Source organism: Anabas testudineus, chromosome 14 (assembly GCF_900324465.2).
Source record: "Anabas testudineus chromosome 14, fAnaTes1.2, whole genome shotgun sequence".
Taxonomy (NCBI): Eukaryota; Metazoa; Chordata; class Actinopteri; order Anabantiformes; family Anabantidae; genus Anabas; species Anabas testudineus.
The window spans coordinates 18,927,812-18,944,564 of NC_046623.1; the positions used below are offsets into that span (position 1 = coordinate 18,927,812).

At 44.3% G+C, this 16,753-nt stretch overlaps 2 protein-coding genes across 3 annotated transcripts; one reads left to right on the plus strand and one right to left on the minus strand.

Moving 5' to 3' along the window:
* Positions 1–29: 29 nt before the first annotated feature.
* On the minus strand, positions 30–13,292 carry gemin5 (gem (nuclear organelle) associated protein 5). Of its 2 annotated transcripts, none has more exons than XM_026371058.1 (28): positions 12,962–13,292; positions 12,173–12,327; positions 11,399–11,580; positions 11,120–11,271; positions 10,849–10,947; positions 10,509–10,641; positions 10,256–10,421; positions 9,628–9,840; positions 9,056–9,141; positions 8,558–8,640; positions 7,635–7,765; positions 7,065–7,138; positions 6,536–6,717; positions 6,123–6,262; positions 5,810–5,981; positions 5,517–5,726; positions 5,357–5,422; positions 5,098–5,223; positions 4,577–4,672; positions 4,136–4,273; positions 3,903–4,050; positions 3,610–3,729; positions 3,295–3,505; positions 2,923–3,189; positions 2,650–2,812; positions 1,724–2,210; positions 956–1,043; positions 30–812 (listed from the first exon to the last, which is right to left on the minus strand). In XM_026371058.1, the coding sequence occupies exons 1-28, from the start codon at positions 13,101–13,103 to the stop codon at positions 648–650; spliced, it is 4,395 nt and encodes a 1,464-aa protein (XP_026226843.1). In that variant the 5' UTR covers positions 13,104–13,292; the 3' UTR covers positions 30–647. The 2 variants fall into 2 exon arrangements, with proteins under 2 accessions (XP_026226843.1, XP_026226842.1); XM_026371057.1 differs by having other exon boundaries at positions 7,635–7,771.
* mrpl22 (mitochondrial ribosomal protein L22) lies at positions 13,022–15,691 on the plus strand. Its single transcript, XM_026371060.1, has 8 exons — positions 13,022–13,117; positions 13,363–13,491; positions 13,583–13,625; positions 14,028–14,163; positions 14,254–14,319; positions 14,537–14,614; positions 14,896–14,965; positions 15,396–15,691. Exons 2-8 carry the CDS (start codon positions 13,467–13,469, stop codon positions 15,602–15,604), a joined length of 627 nt encoding a protein of 208 aa, XP_026226845.1. The 5' UTR covers positions 13,022–13,117; positions 13,363–13,466; the 3' UTR covers positions 15,605–15,691.
* Positions 15,692–16,753: the final 1,062 nt, after the last annotated feature.

Genomic DNA, 16,753 nt, shown 5'->3' on the forward strand with positions numbered 1-16,753 from the left:
AAGCAGTTAAAGAGATGGACATTTTCAAGTAGAAACAATAGAAACTTTATCAGGCATTTGTTATCAGCTGCGTGTCACAAACAAAACCCAAAGATTTGTAATACAGTGTTATAAATGACTTTAAACTAAGACAAAAAAAAGACATCTAGGTATTTTAGATCTGTCGAAACTAAATTTCAATGTGCAAATGGACAAGTGAACATTGCTTTAAGACAGACTTGAGGAGGAAAAGGAAAACTATTGAATCTCCTGCACGTCCAGTCAGGGTTGGGTTTTTACAAACTACACTTACACGTAACAAACTGTTCAAGCTGCAGTCCACTGATTTCAACTTTTGGTTCAATATTTAATAAATCTTCTTGTGGAATGGATGTTAACAAAATACCAATAGAAATATGAGCACTCAAATGGTGAACAAGATGGAATCCTGCTCAGCAACAAATGAAATTCAACCGTTACCTGGATGACCTGCGGTTTTGAAGCTACAGCTCCAGCTCCAGAGTACAGAAACCAGACGGCCTCCTTCAGCCACGACTGGACGTAGAACCAAACTGACTCAGTCTGTTCAATCATGTGGAATTTAAGGGATTTTTTTTATCCAACAGCTGTACAGTGGAAGTGCTTCTGTCAGTCCATGAGTAACGAGTTCAGGTGAGGAATCTCTGGCAGGCCTTCAGGACAGACGCACCTGTTCCATATTTACTCAGCAGATCTTTGGCCTGTTGCTGCAGGGACTCGGAGACACACGGTGAAGACTCGCTGAAGTGTAGGAGAACCAGGCAACATTCGACAACATCTGGACGAGGATACATCTGAAACAACACAAAGGTGAAGGTTCAGTACCAGCAGTTTCAGATAGTGGAGCACTGACCTAAACCTGCTGTAGTACATCAAACCAGCCTTAATGCTAATTTAACTCCATTCTACTTAATTCATCATCAGTTTGGAGTTGTACCTTGACTGTGTACGGCACGTCAGCCAGCTGTTTCTGGTACTCCAACATCTTGGCAGACAGAGAGAGCAGAGACTCCTGGTTGTCAGGTCTGAAGGAAGAGACGACACACTGTTGGACAAACGTACACGGCAACAGCAGGAAACTGCACACATATCCAATCAGGCAGCTAAAGACCAGTGTCAGAAAGTACATTTACTTTTTTGTGGTATTTTCATTTGATGTAAAGTTAATTTAAGATGATTCAACTTTGATATATGTTGAATCTTAACCTATAGAAGTAGAGGTGAGAAATGTAGTGCAGTACACAATACAAGTATTGTAGTAACAAGTTCTTCAAGACTTTAGTACAGACATGGCCAAAGGTTTTGGGTGTGACCAAAATGTTTGTTCCACAAACTTCCACCTTCTTTTCACCCTGCAGAACATTTCTAAGCTCTGTTGGTGATTTCTTTCTCCTGTTGTCAGTGTTCGAGGTTGATAACAACTTTCAGGCTTCTGTTGAATTATGTGTCACTGCCTAAATGTTTGGCCGTGAGTGCAAGTAAACGTAGAAACTTTGCACCACTAAAACGTTGCTGGTATGTAAGAATATAATGAGTCATACATGCAACCACGGATCACACTGACCGATCAGAAGAGTAAGCATGTTTAGAGATGTTGACTGTGTTTACTTTTGGAATAACTTTGTCCAGGTAGTTGACTTTTGTAGTTTCAAACTCAAACATGATGCAATGAAAAATAAAAGAGTTGATAATCAGTAGAACTCACTGTTGCTCAGCATCAGTGGACCCCTGTCTGTCTGGAGACTCTGTGATGGAGGATATTTCTTGTTTCTCCCCAGACTCGAGCTGCCCTCCCTGGGCTCTGCTGTGCTGCAGCACCATGGTGGCCAGCCGCTCCTGGATCTCTCTGATGGACCTCTGCATGGCCTGACAAGCAGCGTGAGTCTCAGACAGAAGCAGAGACACGTCAAAGTCCCATTTTTCCAACCTTCTGGGCGGACAAACTTCTGGTGAGAACACATTCTCTCCTGACTCTGACGATCCCCCGTTCACAGCTTCGTCATTCACCTCGTCTGTGGGACGGGAGTTGGCTGCTGAGAGGGAAGATCCATCCTCAGGTGAGTTGTTCCACCAGCGCTCGTACAGACGGTTGTAATAGACGAAGGCCTGCAGACTGATGGCAGCAGCTTTGGCGTCTTCTTCTGTGTGATTAAGTGTTTCTGGATGTTTCCTGGAGTAAACACTAACATCACCTGAGGAAAGAAATATGGATAGTGCTGCTAAAAGAAACTAAAACAGATTTAACCAACAACCCAAAGCTCAAAGATGTTCACTTGAGAATGATAGAAAAACAGAGAAAAGCAGCAAAACCTGGAAAAGGCTGAACCACAGTCAGTTTGGCTTATTCAATAAAACCAGCCACTTATCATTTCAGCTACAAAAGACATAAATGCTATAACACATTTTTATCTTTTTCAAAGTAGGAGCTTAGTTCATTTCTTAACCACCAGTCCCCACAAGGTGTCGCCAAATCAGTGGTGACAGACACTTCAGGATCCACATGTGATTAATTTAAATGTACAGCGAATGTGAAAATGTTATACTAAGACATCCTTCCTGCTGAAACCTGTATTTAAAATTAACATTTTGAAAACATTACAGGTGAGATTCTTTGATTACACACAAACGCACCGTCAGGAAAGAGCAGCCTGCAAAGCTCTGAAGAGACACTCGAGTGTCCGGCATCACGGAGCCACGCCACCGCCTGCCACAGCTCCTTTATCAGCTGTGCATCATTGTCCAGCAGCCAACTCAGCACAGCGCGGGTCAGATGGAGGGACGAACACAGCAGGACCTGACGACAGATGCACAGACCGACAGAGACAGAGGTCAGTTAAGTCAATGTTCTTATCTCTGCTCTGATTTATTGTATAAAATCCAGACAGCAGTTAGAACAGACTGTACTTGACTGAGGGGAACGTTGGCAGTGGGGGCTGGACTCTCCACAGACTTCAGTTCCTGCAGCAGAGCTGCGGCGCTGCAATGTCCCGATGACTTCTGTGAAACACCAAACTGCTCGTCCCACACGTCTCTCACTAGAGCCTGAAAACTGATGTGACACTCGCCCACTGACGCCCACGGGTGCGTGGAGATGCAGGCCTGAGGTACGACTTTGGAGTCCACAAGGATGGCAGCCAGCAGCTCAGCAACACAGAGGTGCAGCCTGTGGACCTGCAGAACACGGTCACTTGTTTTTGAGTTACGCTCATTTCATTCAACAAATACACAAAACACAGTAAAAATAAATCTTCCGTTTATGATGCGTTTGCCACTGACCAACAGGCTCTCCTGTGTGCTCAGGACATCCTGGGCTCCGACCCAATCCTGAACCCCAGCCAGGTCTTTAGCACACCTCAGCGCCAGCGACTGAGCCAGAGCAACCTCCCCTGAGATTCTTGCTAAGCTGGCCGCCGTCATCAGCGAGGAGACGTCATTCTTTCTGGCAATGACTTTGGCTGCATCAAAACTGGCACCAGCAGCCAAGTAGCTGGGAGACGGGAAAAAACGAGTTAACGGACGTTTGTAAAAAGATTTAAATGAGCATTGACTCTGACACAAAAGTGAGAAAGGTCGAGTTCTGCGAGCAGTCACCATTTAGCAGCAGCAGAGAAATGCCCATCTTTCTCCAGCGTGGCAGCCCAGGAAGTGTACAGCTCCTTCAGGATGGGGTCATCTGCTGGCAGCCTAGCTTTGACCAGAGCTATGGCCTCCCTGACATAAACGCGCACACACACACACACACACACCTGTTCTGCTAGTGTACGACATATGACCTGACTGAAAACAGTAAGTACGATGAAATTTATATAAATATATAGAAAATACCCCGCGTGGCTGTTTGATCAATAACTCCACATGAAAAACTAAAAGATTACACCTCACACCTGTAGAGCTTGTAAGAGTGCAGCAGTGCGACGGCCTCATACAGCTTGTTGATTGACAGCAGGTGTGACGCTGCCTTCAGGTACTGCTCCTGCAGACACAGCTGCTTGACGTAGGCCTCCGCTGTTCGGTTCCACACCTCGAACCCAGCTGAGGAAATGAGAAGCAAAAACTGATGAGAGGCGAATGTTTCAACAGCGCAGGAGGAGTTTCAATAAATCAGTGAAGTCGTTACCCATAGGAGCGATGGAGAGGAGGTGGTCATTCAGCTCTCCTCTCTCTGTGGCGAGCTGCAGCGCCCCCTCCAGGTCTCCACTCCACAGCCGCAGGTATACGACGGACTCGAAGTGACCTGCCTCCACATGACCCTCCACTGAGGAGTGACACACACACACACACACAAACAGCAGAGTGACACAAGCTGTGATTTACACAAAACAGCATTAACATCAACAGGCTGGTGAGTTCTGTAACTTCTAATTTACAGTAAATAATAAGACTGATTCTGAAGTGTTTCATGCTACTGTTAAGCTTCTACTAACTCAACCAAAGCTGAAAATTGTAGCTTCAATTAAACTTGTGAAACTGTAAATGTACAAAATAACAAAAGATTAATTTCTAGAAGATGCAAACACCGTTTTGTTTTATTAACTGTGTTAATCCCAGAAGAACATACCTTCTGCCTCAAACATGCGGTGCAGAGCCTGTCTGTCTGTGAAGAGGCCCAGATGGATGTGCTCTCCCTGGCCTGGGACGCAGCCTGCAGGGGGAACTGGAATCCACATGATTGGGTACACACAAATACACGGTCAGGTTACCAAGATATACAGGGTAGTGTCACAGTTGTTTGTTTGCACCCAGTTCTACTTCTGTAAAGTGTAAATGAACATTAAAATAGGATATGTAAAATAACTTTAAAGTACATATTCTTCATATATTCAGTCATTTGACAAACGCTTTTTACTCAAAGCAGTTTCCAAGTGAGCAGCAAACTACCAGACGCCGTCTACTGACAGGGCAGCAGGTGTGAAAGTAGTGTGGTCAGTTTTGATCGATCAAAAATGAGATGTGCCGCTGCTTTTTAAATCATCTTGACAGGGTTGATTGGCACAGTGATAGTTTGTCCATGTTACAGAAGTCAGGACTAGATATAACTATAACGACACTATAATTAATGTGTGAACCAGTAAACCAGACCTTTGTTGTGTTTGACTGAGGCCAGAGTGATGCAGTCCTGCAGCAGCTCCTCTTTGGGCCGATGGTCCATGGACGTGCTGAGTGGCAGCATGGAGCGAGGCTTCTTCTTCTTCAGCAGGGTTGTGTCTGGACACACACACACACACACACACACACACACACACACACACACACACACACACACACACACACACACACACAGAGCTTCAATAATCCATCCAGCTGAAGTAGCTTTGTAGAACTAAGGAACCTACTGTACCTGGTCTGTCTTTGCTCTTAACAACAGCAGCAGCAGGTTTTCTCTGCGTTTCAGAAGTGGCTGAAACTAAATGTCAGAATAGATTTAGCCTGATATTCAGAGGTCCCATTATTATTATTCCCATTACAGTCTGTTACAGCATGGTATTCTGTTCTGTTACCTGCTGGAGGCACAGAACTATTTGTTGAGCTGACTTCATCCTCGTCCTCCTCACTGGACAGCCCCGGTCCTGTCCCGCCCTGATCTCCCTCAGCTGGCTGTCCGTTCATCTCTGCTGACGCAGCCCCTCCAGGCCCTGACTGCTTCTTGTTCTTTTTCTTCTGCTTGGGTTTGGTCTTCATCTTCACCTTCAGCTCGACCATCTTCTTCCCTGAGAAGACAAGTAGGTGAGTGGTACAGTTGTTAACTCATCCCTGAGTGTTCGCGTAGTTCGTATTAAACTCCGATATTCACCTTTAGGTGGTTTTGTAAACTCTTGTTCGGAGACTCTCCACTCCTGCACCGTGAAGTCCTTCCCTCCAGTCCAGATCACATTGGGATCCACAGGTGACCAGTCAACGGACAGCAGGTAACCAACATGACCCCGATAGTTGGAGACAGCTGCCTCCTGCAGCACGTCCCACACCTGCACCAGGAAAAAACATTGGAGTGGAAACTTGACTTAGATTTACTCAGCAGCAAACAAGAGCAACATGTACTGAGCTGATTCAGTCCAGGTTTGGTGCATCTGATGACAGCATTATCTTGATGCAGGCCTAGAACTGACCTGGGCTGTGCCGTCATAGGAGACGGTGACCAACCGGCCCTCGTGGTGTGGGCTCCAAGCCATGCTGGTGATTTTAGCCGTATGACCACACAACCTGCGATATGGCTCTGTCAGCACCACAGGACGTTCTGAGGGGTTCTCTGCACAAAAGCAAACCTGTTAGATGTGACGTTGATCTCAAAGTTGTTGAGAGGCACATAAGTGCAGCAGCTTTCACATTTTGTGGAAGTGACAAAAGGTTTGGCTTATTAAAGCCAGACTGTAATTTTATGTGATCTGGTTCTTGAGGTTCTAAATAGAACAATTTTAAAACATAATATAATAGAAATACAAGCTGTTGAAAGGAATGTCAGGTTTAAGACCATTACTTTGGTCAGATGGAATAATACAGTGAGTTTATAGTCTCCTCCCACCTATGATGGAGCGGAGGTCATGCACATAGACGATGGCGTTGCTGGAGCCTGAGGCGAGGAGGCAGTGTAGCTCAGGTGAGGAAGTGTGGCCGTGATGCCACCGTAGAGTGTTGATGATCTTGTGGTGCTGCTGAATGCTGCACAGCAGCTTCAGACTAGGAGCCTGATACACATCAATACAGCTGCAGCAGAGAGGTCAGCCATTTATAAAACAGGGGAGACGAAAACACCGAATTTAAAGTAAGTGCACGTTAAAGACTGAAAATAACAAATGTATGAAGACATGTTCAGAGTAAACATTTAAAGAGTTCCAAAGTGAACAGTCGAATTTGTATTAATAGCTATTTAATTAATTAATTCCACTTTTTAAGACGGTGACTTTCAGCATGACTCAGTACGACGGTTCACACAAACACTGTCATTATTCTGCAGGCTACGTTTTGCACCGTCCGTGGACAGTCGGTCCCTCCCAGGACTCCACAAACTGATGGAATATTATCAGAAGGCTCGGGCTCGGCCATTCACTCACCCATCCTCGTTGCCGATGGCAACCACTTTCCCATCTGGCTTCCAGCAGAGGTCGGTGTGTGGAGACAGCTTGTGCTGTTGGGAAACAGAAATCACCTTTTTAACCTTTTCAGATCCCATCAATTCATATTCAGCTGTAATCATGCTACAAACTGTCACAGAGCCAGGAGCCACAATATTTGCTTGATTAAAGCTGTGACCCTGAAAAGCTGCATTTCCTCAGTTTGTTCTCCTTGAGGTGACTTTGTTTTTGGGTTTGGTTGTTTTATTGTGGCTGAGCACTGCTCCTGTTCTCTGAAGTCTGCACACGGACGTAGAAAAGGCAGAGAGAACACAAATAATGCCTGCTTTACTTTACTGGCCTTTGACTACACTAGGTACACCTGTTCTAAGCAGTGCAGACCACGAATCTTTTACGAGGGTATAGTGTCTGTTTTAAACATTCTACTGTACATTTATTACTGAGGTCACTGTGTGGTGAGGTTATTACCAACAACCACTTTAGAATAAGCCCACAACTTTATCTTAGCACAGATCATCACATCATCATCATCATCATCTTCCCTCCCACCTTGATGTTGTTGGTGTCTCTGATCAGCTTGTCGATGTCTGATGCCTCGCCGCTCAGCTTGGACACATCGTGCTGCAGAATGACGCCTTCACCAGCACAGCTATACAGGCTGTAGGACGGCTTTCCTCCCGCTGCGCCTGGCAAGTATAAAACAAACATATAGAGGTATGTTGTAGCCTGAACACACACATGCAGCTGAAAAAGATTCAAAACTCATTTAAAATGAAAGTGAATCATGTTTGAAAAACATTCATTCTTTACACTCTCCTTCTACTTTGCCAGTGATCCAGTTCATCTGATTTATCTAAACAGGAAATGTAGTTATCACTACACTTCAGGGAAACGCCAGGTGGTCTACAATGTTTAGCTTACCCTGTGTTGGTGCACGCTCAGTATTTCAGCATTTCAACATAAAGAAGACTAACGAACGTGACAGGAAGCAGCTGGTCCTAATTTCCTCTGCACACTCACTGTAGCACATTCTGATGATCTGGACCAATGGGATTGCAGAACTCCACCAGAAACATGAGCTGAATCAGTACCAGCGCTACGGGTAAACGAATCAGCGGCTCTTTTTGTTCGTTAGGAGCCATCAGCAGATTGTTGGCACAGCAACAATTACGTTTCTTGCTTCAAAGGATGGCGACTGATACACTAATCAAAATGCCATCTAGTGACAGCTGGTAAAATTAACTTCCTACGTCTTGATTTCCCCACGAGCGGCTGAAGTGGGGGGAGGTGAGCTGTAAGTGTTTTCTCAGCTCATTCAATTACAGAGTCGTTTAGAAAAGGGCGTGCAGAAATGTTCGGGCTACTTTTCTGCTGACTCGTCACTTCTCAGTATCCCGCTGCCGGTGTTTTTTGCTGGGTCAGAATCTTTAGGACAAACAGCAGCAGTTGCTAGGAGTTAATTAGGAACTCACCAAACGACATCGGGGGGACTGGGGGTCCCCAGGCCAACGTGTACACTGTTTTGCGATGATAGGAGCTCGATATCTGAGGAGGCCTGGGAGGAGACGAAGCAGAACAAACGATAAATGACGTGAACAGCTGCAGGAAAATGGGACTCAGGGGCCTCCAGGGATTTGGAGAAGAATCCACAATGCCCCCAAAAAACAAAAAGTTAACCTCATAACTTTCACCGAAAGTTTCCAAACTTAAAGAACGGGTTCAAGATTTCTTAATCCACTGTCAGGTTTAGAAAGCTGTAACCAGGAAGTGACAGGGAACAAAGTCCACAATCCTACTTCTGTGCAATAACGAAGGAGCTTCAGTGTGCTGAGGTTTTTAAATGAAGTGAATATCTTTTAAGTTGACTTTGAAGAATTAGAATTTCTTTGTCTGCACAGACAGAAACAGCAGCACTGCGCCTGATTAACAGAGACATAGGGCGTTCATCAATATGGGATCATGAATCTTACTTGTTTGAAAAGACATCGTAGATGCCAACTTTGCCATCATCTGTTCCAAAAGACAAGGATCCTTCCTTCTTCGGGTGCCACGCCAGCTGCAATGAATGAAAATCTTAGCTAAAGTTTCTTTTATATCATCCAAGATTTTCTGAAATGAGCAATGACTAGTGACATTCAGCCTTCATCATTAGTCTCAGACAGGATGAAGATTTGAAGATGTAACGTTAAAGCTGATAAACCCGAATCACAACAAGTTTACAAATGTCTTCTCTGACTGCAAGTGGCTGATAAGAGAGCATTTGGCCTTATCAGCAGCTCAGTTGAAGAATTTATTAAAAAGCAGACATTTCAACAGCAGAGAAATGTCATTGTTTCCTGGATAATGGTTCAGCACTGCTCAGATGGTTTCCTCTGATTAAAAACTACATAACCTCTCCCACTGATGTCAGAGACTGTGTGTATAGTATAGATATGAAGAGTCAGTTTTTCCTCAGTATCTTCCTCATAATAAGAACATTACAATAAAAGTTCATCTTTCATCAACAAACCAATAAGACTCAATCTAATTAACTCATACATACCGCTGTGACCTTTGACTTGATGCCCTGCCAGAAGGACCTGGTGTCGTACTGGTTCTGGGTGGTCAGTGTGTTCCACACCCGGATCATGTTGTCACCGACGCCCAGCGCCAGACACCCAGCACCGACGGGAGAGAAGGTCAGGGTGTAGACGAAACCCCCCAGGGTGGGCAGGGTCCAGCAGCAGTCTAGAGAGGCCAGGTCCCAGCATTTAATCTGGAAAATAAAAAGTCAAGTGGAGGCTGAAAACACACCAGTCCTCAGAGGGTTAGCTCGATAAGCTAACTAATAGCTTTTACTCAAACACCTTTCTCGATGTAACGGTACTGTGGTAAACTTCGCATTCATAGATTTCATTTGAATGTTTTATCTGTACAGTCGGTGTGCAGCCACATCAGCTGCCCCCTAGATTAAACCAGCCCAGTTTACAGTTCAGCTCCCAGTAAAATACTACTCAGTTGTTAGTGAGCCGTTTTAGGCCCGAGTTCATCTTTTGCTTTGTAAGAGCAGCAATTACAAGTTGATTAAACAAACTGTTTAGAGTATCTAAGAACCGGGGGCTTTAAAACACAGATGACCTACATTCAAATAATCATGTCCGTCTGTATGTTTAGACCAAAGATCCACTCACCTCTCGGTCCATAGAGGTGCTGATGAGCAGCTCTCTGCCGTCCTGCAGGTGAACTGAACTCATGTTGAAGACGATCCTGGTGTGATTCTGACCCTCTGAAGATCCCCCCAACAGAGTCCACTTCTGCTTTCCGGACCTGGTCAAGTCCCACATCACCAACTCGCCACTGAGGACACAAAAGGATGCACACACATAAGCCAAGTCATACCTATAAGGTGATCTGTGAAGTTTTGACTAAAAGACGTGAGGGTACCCAAAGCAGCTGGACACGAGCTGTGTGGGGTGTCCCTGTGGCCAGTGGACATTCAGCCAGAGCCTCTCCTTGACCCCGGGATCGACTGCAGAGCCTCTTTTCTTCAGATACGGCAGCTTCAGAGTCATCACGCCTGTGAGACAGGAGCAAACAAAGAATGTAAAGGTTGTCAAGTTCCATCTTCTTTTAAAGACACGAGGACTTTGAGCAGTTTTACCAGAAGATCCAGTTTCATAAACTAGAGAATCCTCTGTCCTATATAAATATATTGCTTTCATGTTGAATGTACTGCAGGTATAAACAAAATCTACTTTGGTCATAACATAGTTTCATATCTTACTTTTGCCCTTAGCTGTGCTCCAAATCCTCACTGTCTGGTCTTTGCTTCCAGAGGCCAGATAGCAGCCCTTCTCCCCCTCTGCACACGCTCCATTAGTTGCTGTAGTGTGGTAAAAAAGCCCATACATCATGGAAACAAGCAAACACAACTTATTTATTTTAGTTTGTCTTTTTTGGTCAATCTAGTCAGTTGTAGGAAAGTAACACACAGGTTCTACTGCACCAGCCTAATGCAGGACTGGTGTTTCTACAAAGCAACGGTACACTGCTACCATCAATGTCCTCAGGTCTGCTGTAGAAGGCGTCCTCCCTGTCCGATGGGGACCAAGCTAGTGAGTGGATCTCATCATCGTGTCCACGGAGCCGGTGCACCACTTCACCTTTCTTACTCACATCAATCAATACGATCATCCCATCCTTGTACCTTAGGCAGAATAACAGCAGTGTTGTTATGAAATGGGCACAGACGAGCAGAACTGAAACGAGGCGTCTCATTATGATCTTTGGTTAGAACATTTGTGATCTGTCACACTGAGCTGAGCTCTTCTTACCCCACAGCCACAAAGTTCCAGGTGTGAGAGGAGCAGGTGAGGCAGAAGATGGTCCTGGGCTCGGGGAAGAAGCTGCTGGTGTCTCCTGTGTGATACCAGTGACATACAACGATGCCCTTCTCATCCCCTGACACCACCAGGTTTTTATCCACCGGGGACCAGTGCACCGCTGAGACAGGGCTCTGTGTGTGGACATAACAACTTCACTGACATCCTGTTGATACTGTGCATCACAGTAAGTAGTCAGGATTGATCGGTTTAATGTCTTGTAATGGTGGAAACACAAAATCCCAAAAAAACTCTACTATACTTCTCTGATTGGATTGAATGGATTTCTATAATCACTTTTACTCTACCATCCTGTCACCTGCACTTTCTGACCTATTAATAGATACAAATTCGAACCTATTCCTGTCACCGTTCAATTTCAGATCAAACCACTGACAAAATATCCTTGAAGACATAATTCAAAGCAAATATTGCAGCGCAAATATAATCATTGTGACAGTGATTTTTGAAAAGGTCCTAGAGACATTTCTGTGGATTTCCACAGATGTTTGTCATGCTGCAGAGGAAAAACTGTCAGACTCTCCAAAGCTCACCATGGCAGCACTGAAACTAAAATGTGAGACAGTGTCTGACTGAGAGAGAGACATGACTTCAGCTACAGAGCTGCAAAAACTCGCTCCTAATGACCCTCTTCTTCTACTGCAGAGCAGCCCTCAGTCTCCAGAGGGCGCCAGCATGCTGTGAAAATGCATTAATGACACTTACCTGATGAGCTGCATGCTCCCTTATAAGAGCCTTGCTGTCCGAGTCCCAGAAGCGGATACTTCCATCCGTGGAGGAGCTGACACACATGTGACTCTGTCCTGCATGCTGACAGAAGGAAATGCCAGATACCAAGTCTTTATGGCCGACGAGCTCACCTGAAAAACACGCCAGGACCAGGATGTCAGTGTCATCATAATGCAAAGACAGGAAAAAGACCACCGGGGTCTGAAAGTGAGCCACTGATACACAATATAATTAACAGAGATATGGAACGATGACTAGACACTAATGTTGATTTCCATGATCAACTAGAGGATTAGTCCTGGGGAACAATGAACAGTTGATTAACACCTCCTCTGATGTCATTTAGGTTTAAAATGTCCAACTATTACAGACACTCTGTTACAGAAGGTGAATTAAAGTGAACATTTACTGGAGGTAAAAGAAGTTACTGAGCTGGATTAATAAAAGGATCCAGAACTTATCTCTATACTGACATGTTTTTATCTAGTAGAATGAACAGCTAACATCAGATTGGACTGGGTGATCACTTTAGTGTAAAACAGCTCATGCTAACATCTTCTTCCAGAACTACCTGAGCTACCTGAGCTCCTCCTCCTCCTTCAGACTCTCAGGTGGAGCTTTTCATTCAGACTAATCATCACACCTGAGATCATCTGACCCGGGCACGACTTTTACCTGTTTCACACCTGTACTGGCTACAGAACCCTAAGAACAACCGTCCGAACAGCCCGTGTTCTGGGTGAAGTCCGCAGAGACAGAACTCACCTACGACCCTGCAGAAAGATGCAGACACGTCAATCAAATAAATGATGTTTTTGGCTCCGACGCCCAGTAAACCGCGGCTGCTCACGTCACTGCAGCGGGAACAGTACCAGTTGGGAGACGCGGGGAGCAACCTTTCGTGCATGGCGCCTCAGACAGGTGACTTTTCTCTTTAACACAACCTGAAACACACAAACTCAACTTCTCACATGTCGCCTGTCGTAGCTACAACACTAGCGGCCGTACGGCCAGCGTGGTGTCGTAAATCTTACCGGTGCAGAGTACGGGGTCCCAGCTGGGCCAAACTATGCGGAGTTCGCAGCTTCAAACATTCAATCACATCATGTGTAACACGGTGTTTTTTTATTTCTGATAAATTATCGGGACATGTTGTGACTCGACAGGATACAGGATAAAACTCAGAGCTCGAATACTGAAGAAGAACTGTCGCTGTTAACGCTGAACCTTTCTACCGTAAAGAGAAGCGGCAGAGTCGTAAAAATGCGACATGGCGGCCGCAATGACAGGACGTGGTAAGAGAAACTCAGACAAACTACAGATTGAGTCTTGTGACATTAGGTGTGTAGGTCCGCGATGCTTTAACTGGTTCATACTTCGTTCCAGGTTTCTCGTTTATTAGGAATATAGCTGGGGTCTTCCACTCAAGGTAAGTGCATCGTTACCAGAAAGCATCATAGCATTACGTTAGCTAGCTCAGTTAGCACTGTCACTGCAGAAGGACAAATGTTTCTCATATCGGTTTGCAGGGAAATTAACTTATCTACTTTCTATTTACATTAGTTATTTCTGCATGGTCATATTGAGCAGTACTCCTATTGACATAAAGTCATTCACAAACGGGAGGACGGGTGATAAAGTAACGTTAGAAGCCAGAGAACATTTAGCTAGCGCAGAGATTAGATTAGATTAGATTAGACTAGACTAGATTAGATTAGATTAGGTTAGATTAGGCTGTTAGAAAGCTGAGTCGAGTCCTGTCCCCACGGTGAGACTGGGCTCCTCTTCTTCTTCTTCTTCTTCTTCTTCTTCATTCTGTCCATCTCTTCAGACTACAGGTTCTGGGTGTCGGCCCCCAGCAGCTCGCATGTGTCCACACCAGCACATCACTGGAGTCTAAAAACTGGGAGAGGAAGAACCTGAAGGTGTATCCACCTCAGCTGCCAGATGAGCTTCGCAGACCAGCAGTGAGTCCTTCTGCTGGTTTCTAACCTGCTCACTCAGTTGATAGATGAACTGTAGGGTTGTTGGTTTCTGAACATTTTGGTTTCCCACAGGAGATCCACCACTGTAGGAGACAGATTAAATACAGCAAAGACAAGATGTGGTACCTGGCTAAAATGGTAAGACCTACATTTATCTTTGTTTTGCACCTTTCACTCTTTAAATAATTCCATTATTAAGATGAAAACTATGACTGGAGGAGCTTAGTTTAAGTCGTAATCTGCTGCATGCACCTTTCTCCTGGTGAGAGAGTTACGCGTGATCGGCAGCGTCGGGCAGTTCAACATCTGTGAGGGAAACATGTAGATTCATCTCACTGTTTGTTCTCCTTCACAGATCCGAGGGATGAGCATCGATGAAGCCGTTGCACAGCTGGAGTTCAATGACAAGAAGGGAGCCAAAGTCATGAGAGAGGTTTGTGGCTGCAGTCTCAATACTAAGTGTTCAAAATTAAATATTCAACTGTCACCAATAACAAACCAATTTCTTTTGTTTGGTAATTTAAATCCTATAGTATTATACCACTGTCAGCACTCAGATGGGTCTGACTGTGCTGTTTAGTGCATAGATTCTATTCTCACCTGAGAGCAAATCCATAGTTAGAAAACCTGTGAAAAGTGTAATTGTTCTTCCACAAATGATATTGGACACATTCCCCATTTTAAGAGTGTAAAACGACTCTTGGTTTGTTTCAGGTCCTTCTCGAAGCTCAGGAGATGGCAGTGAAGAATCACAACGTAGAGTACAAATCCAACCTGTATGTAGGTGAGTAACTTTACAGGAGGAACACAGTTTACCCTGCTGTACTAAAAGCAGTCTGCTGTGTGTTTCTAGTGAACACATTAACTCATGAAGTGATTTTCTGTTTGAACTATTCAGTGTATTTTAGTGTTGAGTGTTTCTGTGATCTGCTATAGAAAAACCTTTTTAATTCCTAAAACTACTCAGAAATGTGCTTTTAGTGTCCACATGTTGTCAGCTATTGTGCCAAAAACAAAGAAAACACATTTCAAAGGTGGAAAATGAACCTTCAGTTAGAGCAGGTAATGAGTTCAGATGCTGTACACACATGCAGCCGTTATTTCAGATAAGCTGTGTCTTATTAACCTGTTTTTCTTCAGTCACCTTCACAACATGAATGATTTGTTCTGCTCCTTGTCTCTATCTTAATGTTTCTCGTCTCGTTGTCCTGCAGCTGAGTCCTTCTCCAGCAAAGGGAAGTACCTGAAGCGCATCCGTTACCATGGCCGTGGGATGTTCGGTATCATGGACAAAGTTTACTGCCACTACTTTGTGAAGCTGGTGGAGGGTTCACCACCAAAACCCGAGGAGAAGACGAGTTTCGATCAGGCCAAAGAGTACGTCCAGAACCTCAAGAACCGAACCATCATCCACAGCCTGTAGGTCATGTGATAAGACGTTTGACTGTACTTTTCACTGTATATCTGTTTGTCTTTTGATATGTGTAAATAAATGTTAATGAGACTTCCTGCTGTTGTCCTATGTAGATTTTTAATTGACCACTGTTGACTGTGGGCAATGATGCAGGTTTAAATAAAACACTTAGTTTAAGAAAGGGAAGTTAATTAAATCATTTTCTACAGCAGGTAATGAAATTTTATTTCATAGGTGGGTGAATTCCATCCCTCGCATAAATAAAGTTGTCATTCTCATCTCCAGCAGTTGTTAGAAAGGACACAACTTAAGGTTGAAGAGAATTAGTCTTTTCTGCTGTGGTCACTGTCGTGGAAACTGTGCTGGTTCCAGAAGCTTCTGAAATCAAGTATTTCAGTTATTTATGTTGCTGGCTGAGTAAGTTTTTTTTTTTTTTTTTTTTTCCAAATTAAGATTAATTTATGTTTTTGGGACATTGGTGAGATGTATATAATCTGCACATAGTTTCTCTTTTTTCTTTTTAACACAACAAAGTGTGCTGTCAATCAGGGTCTGTATTAAACATTTAAGAAGTTTTAGTGAGCGTGAGCAAAAGGAAACATTTATGAAGCAAATCACAGCAGGAGCAGCTGGTGGGAAACAAACATTAACTCGACATTTCCCCACTGCTCTTTCTTCAAACGATCACTCTGATATTATTTTTCTTGTTAACATGTCACCCAGTGTAGCAGGGTGTGTTTCACTGATGTGCGTTTACCAGTGCAGCTCTGACACAGGTGAATAACTGAAACTAGGTTCTGGATTTAAAGACGTTATAGTGGGTAATGCAGTAATTGTTAATATGTCTAACGTTGTTCATTAAATAGATCAATCGTGAATATCTCTCCCCTGTCCTGCAGCTGTAACACACCAACAGGATCTCTGGGGGTTTCTGAAACTGTTTTGCTTTTATCTTTCAATAATTGCACATTTTCACTTTTAGCAGATTAAACATTTGTTGCACTTTGCCTCTGGTCCTCTGTAGCGACACGTCCCCTACTGGGCGTCTCCTCACAGCGAGTCACCAAAGCACCAAAAACATCCCACTGCACCTCAGTAAATCTGTTCAGTGACACACATCCTCACAAAAACAGAACTCTGAGTGTGTGTGTCGAACTG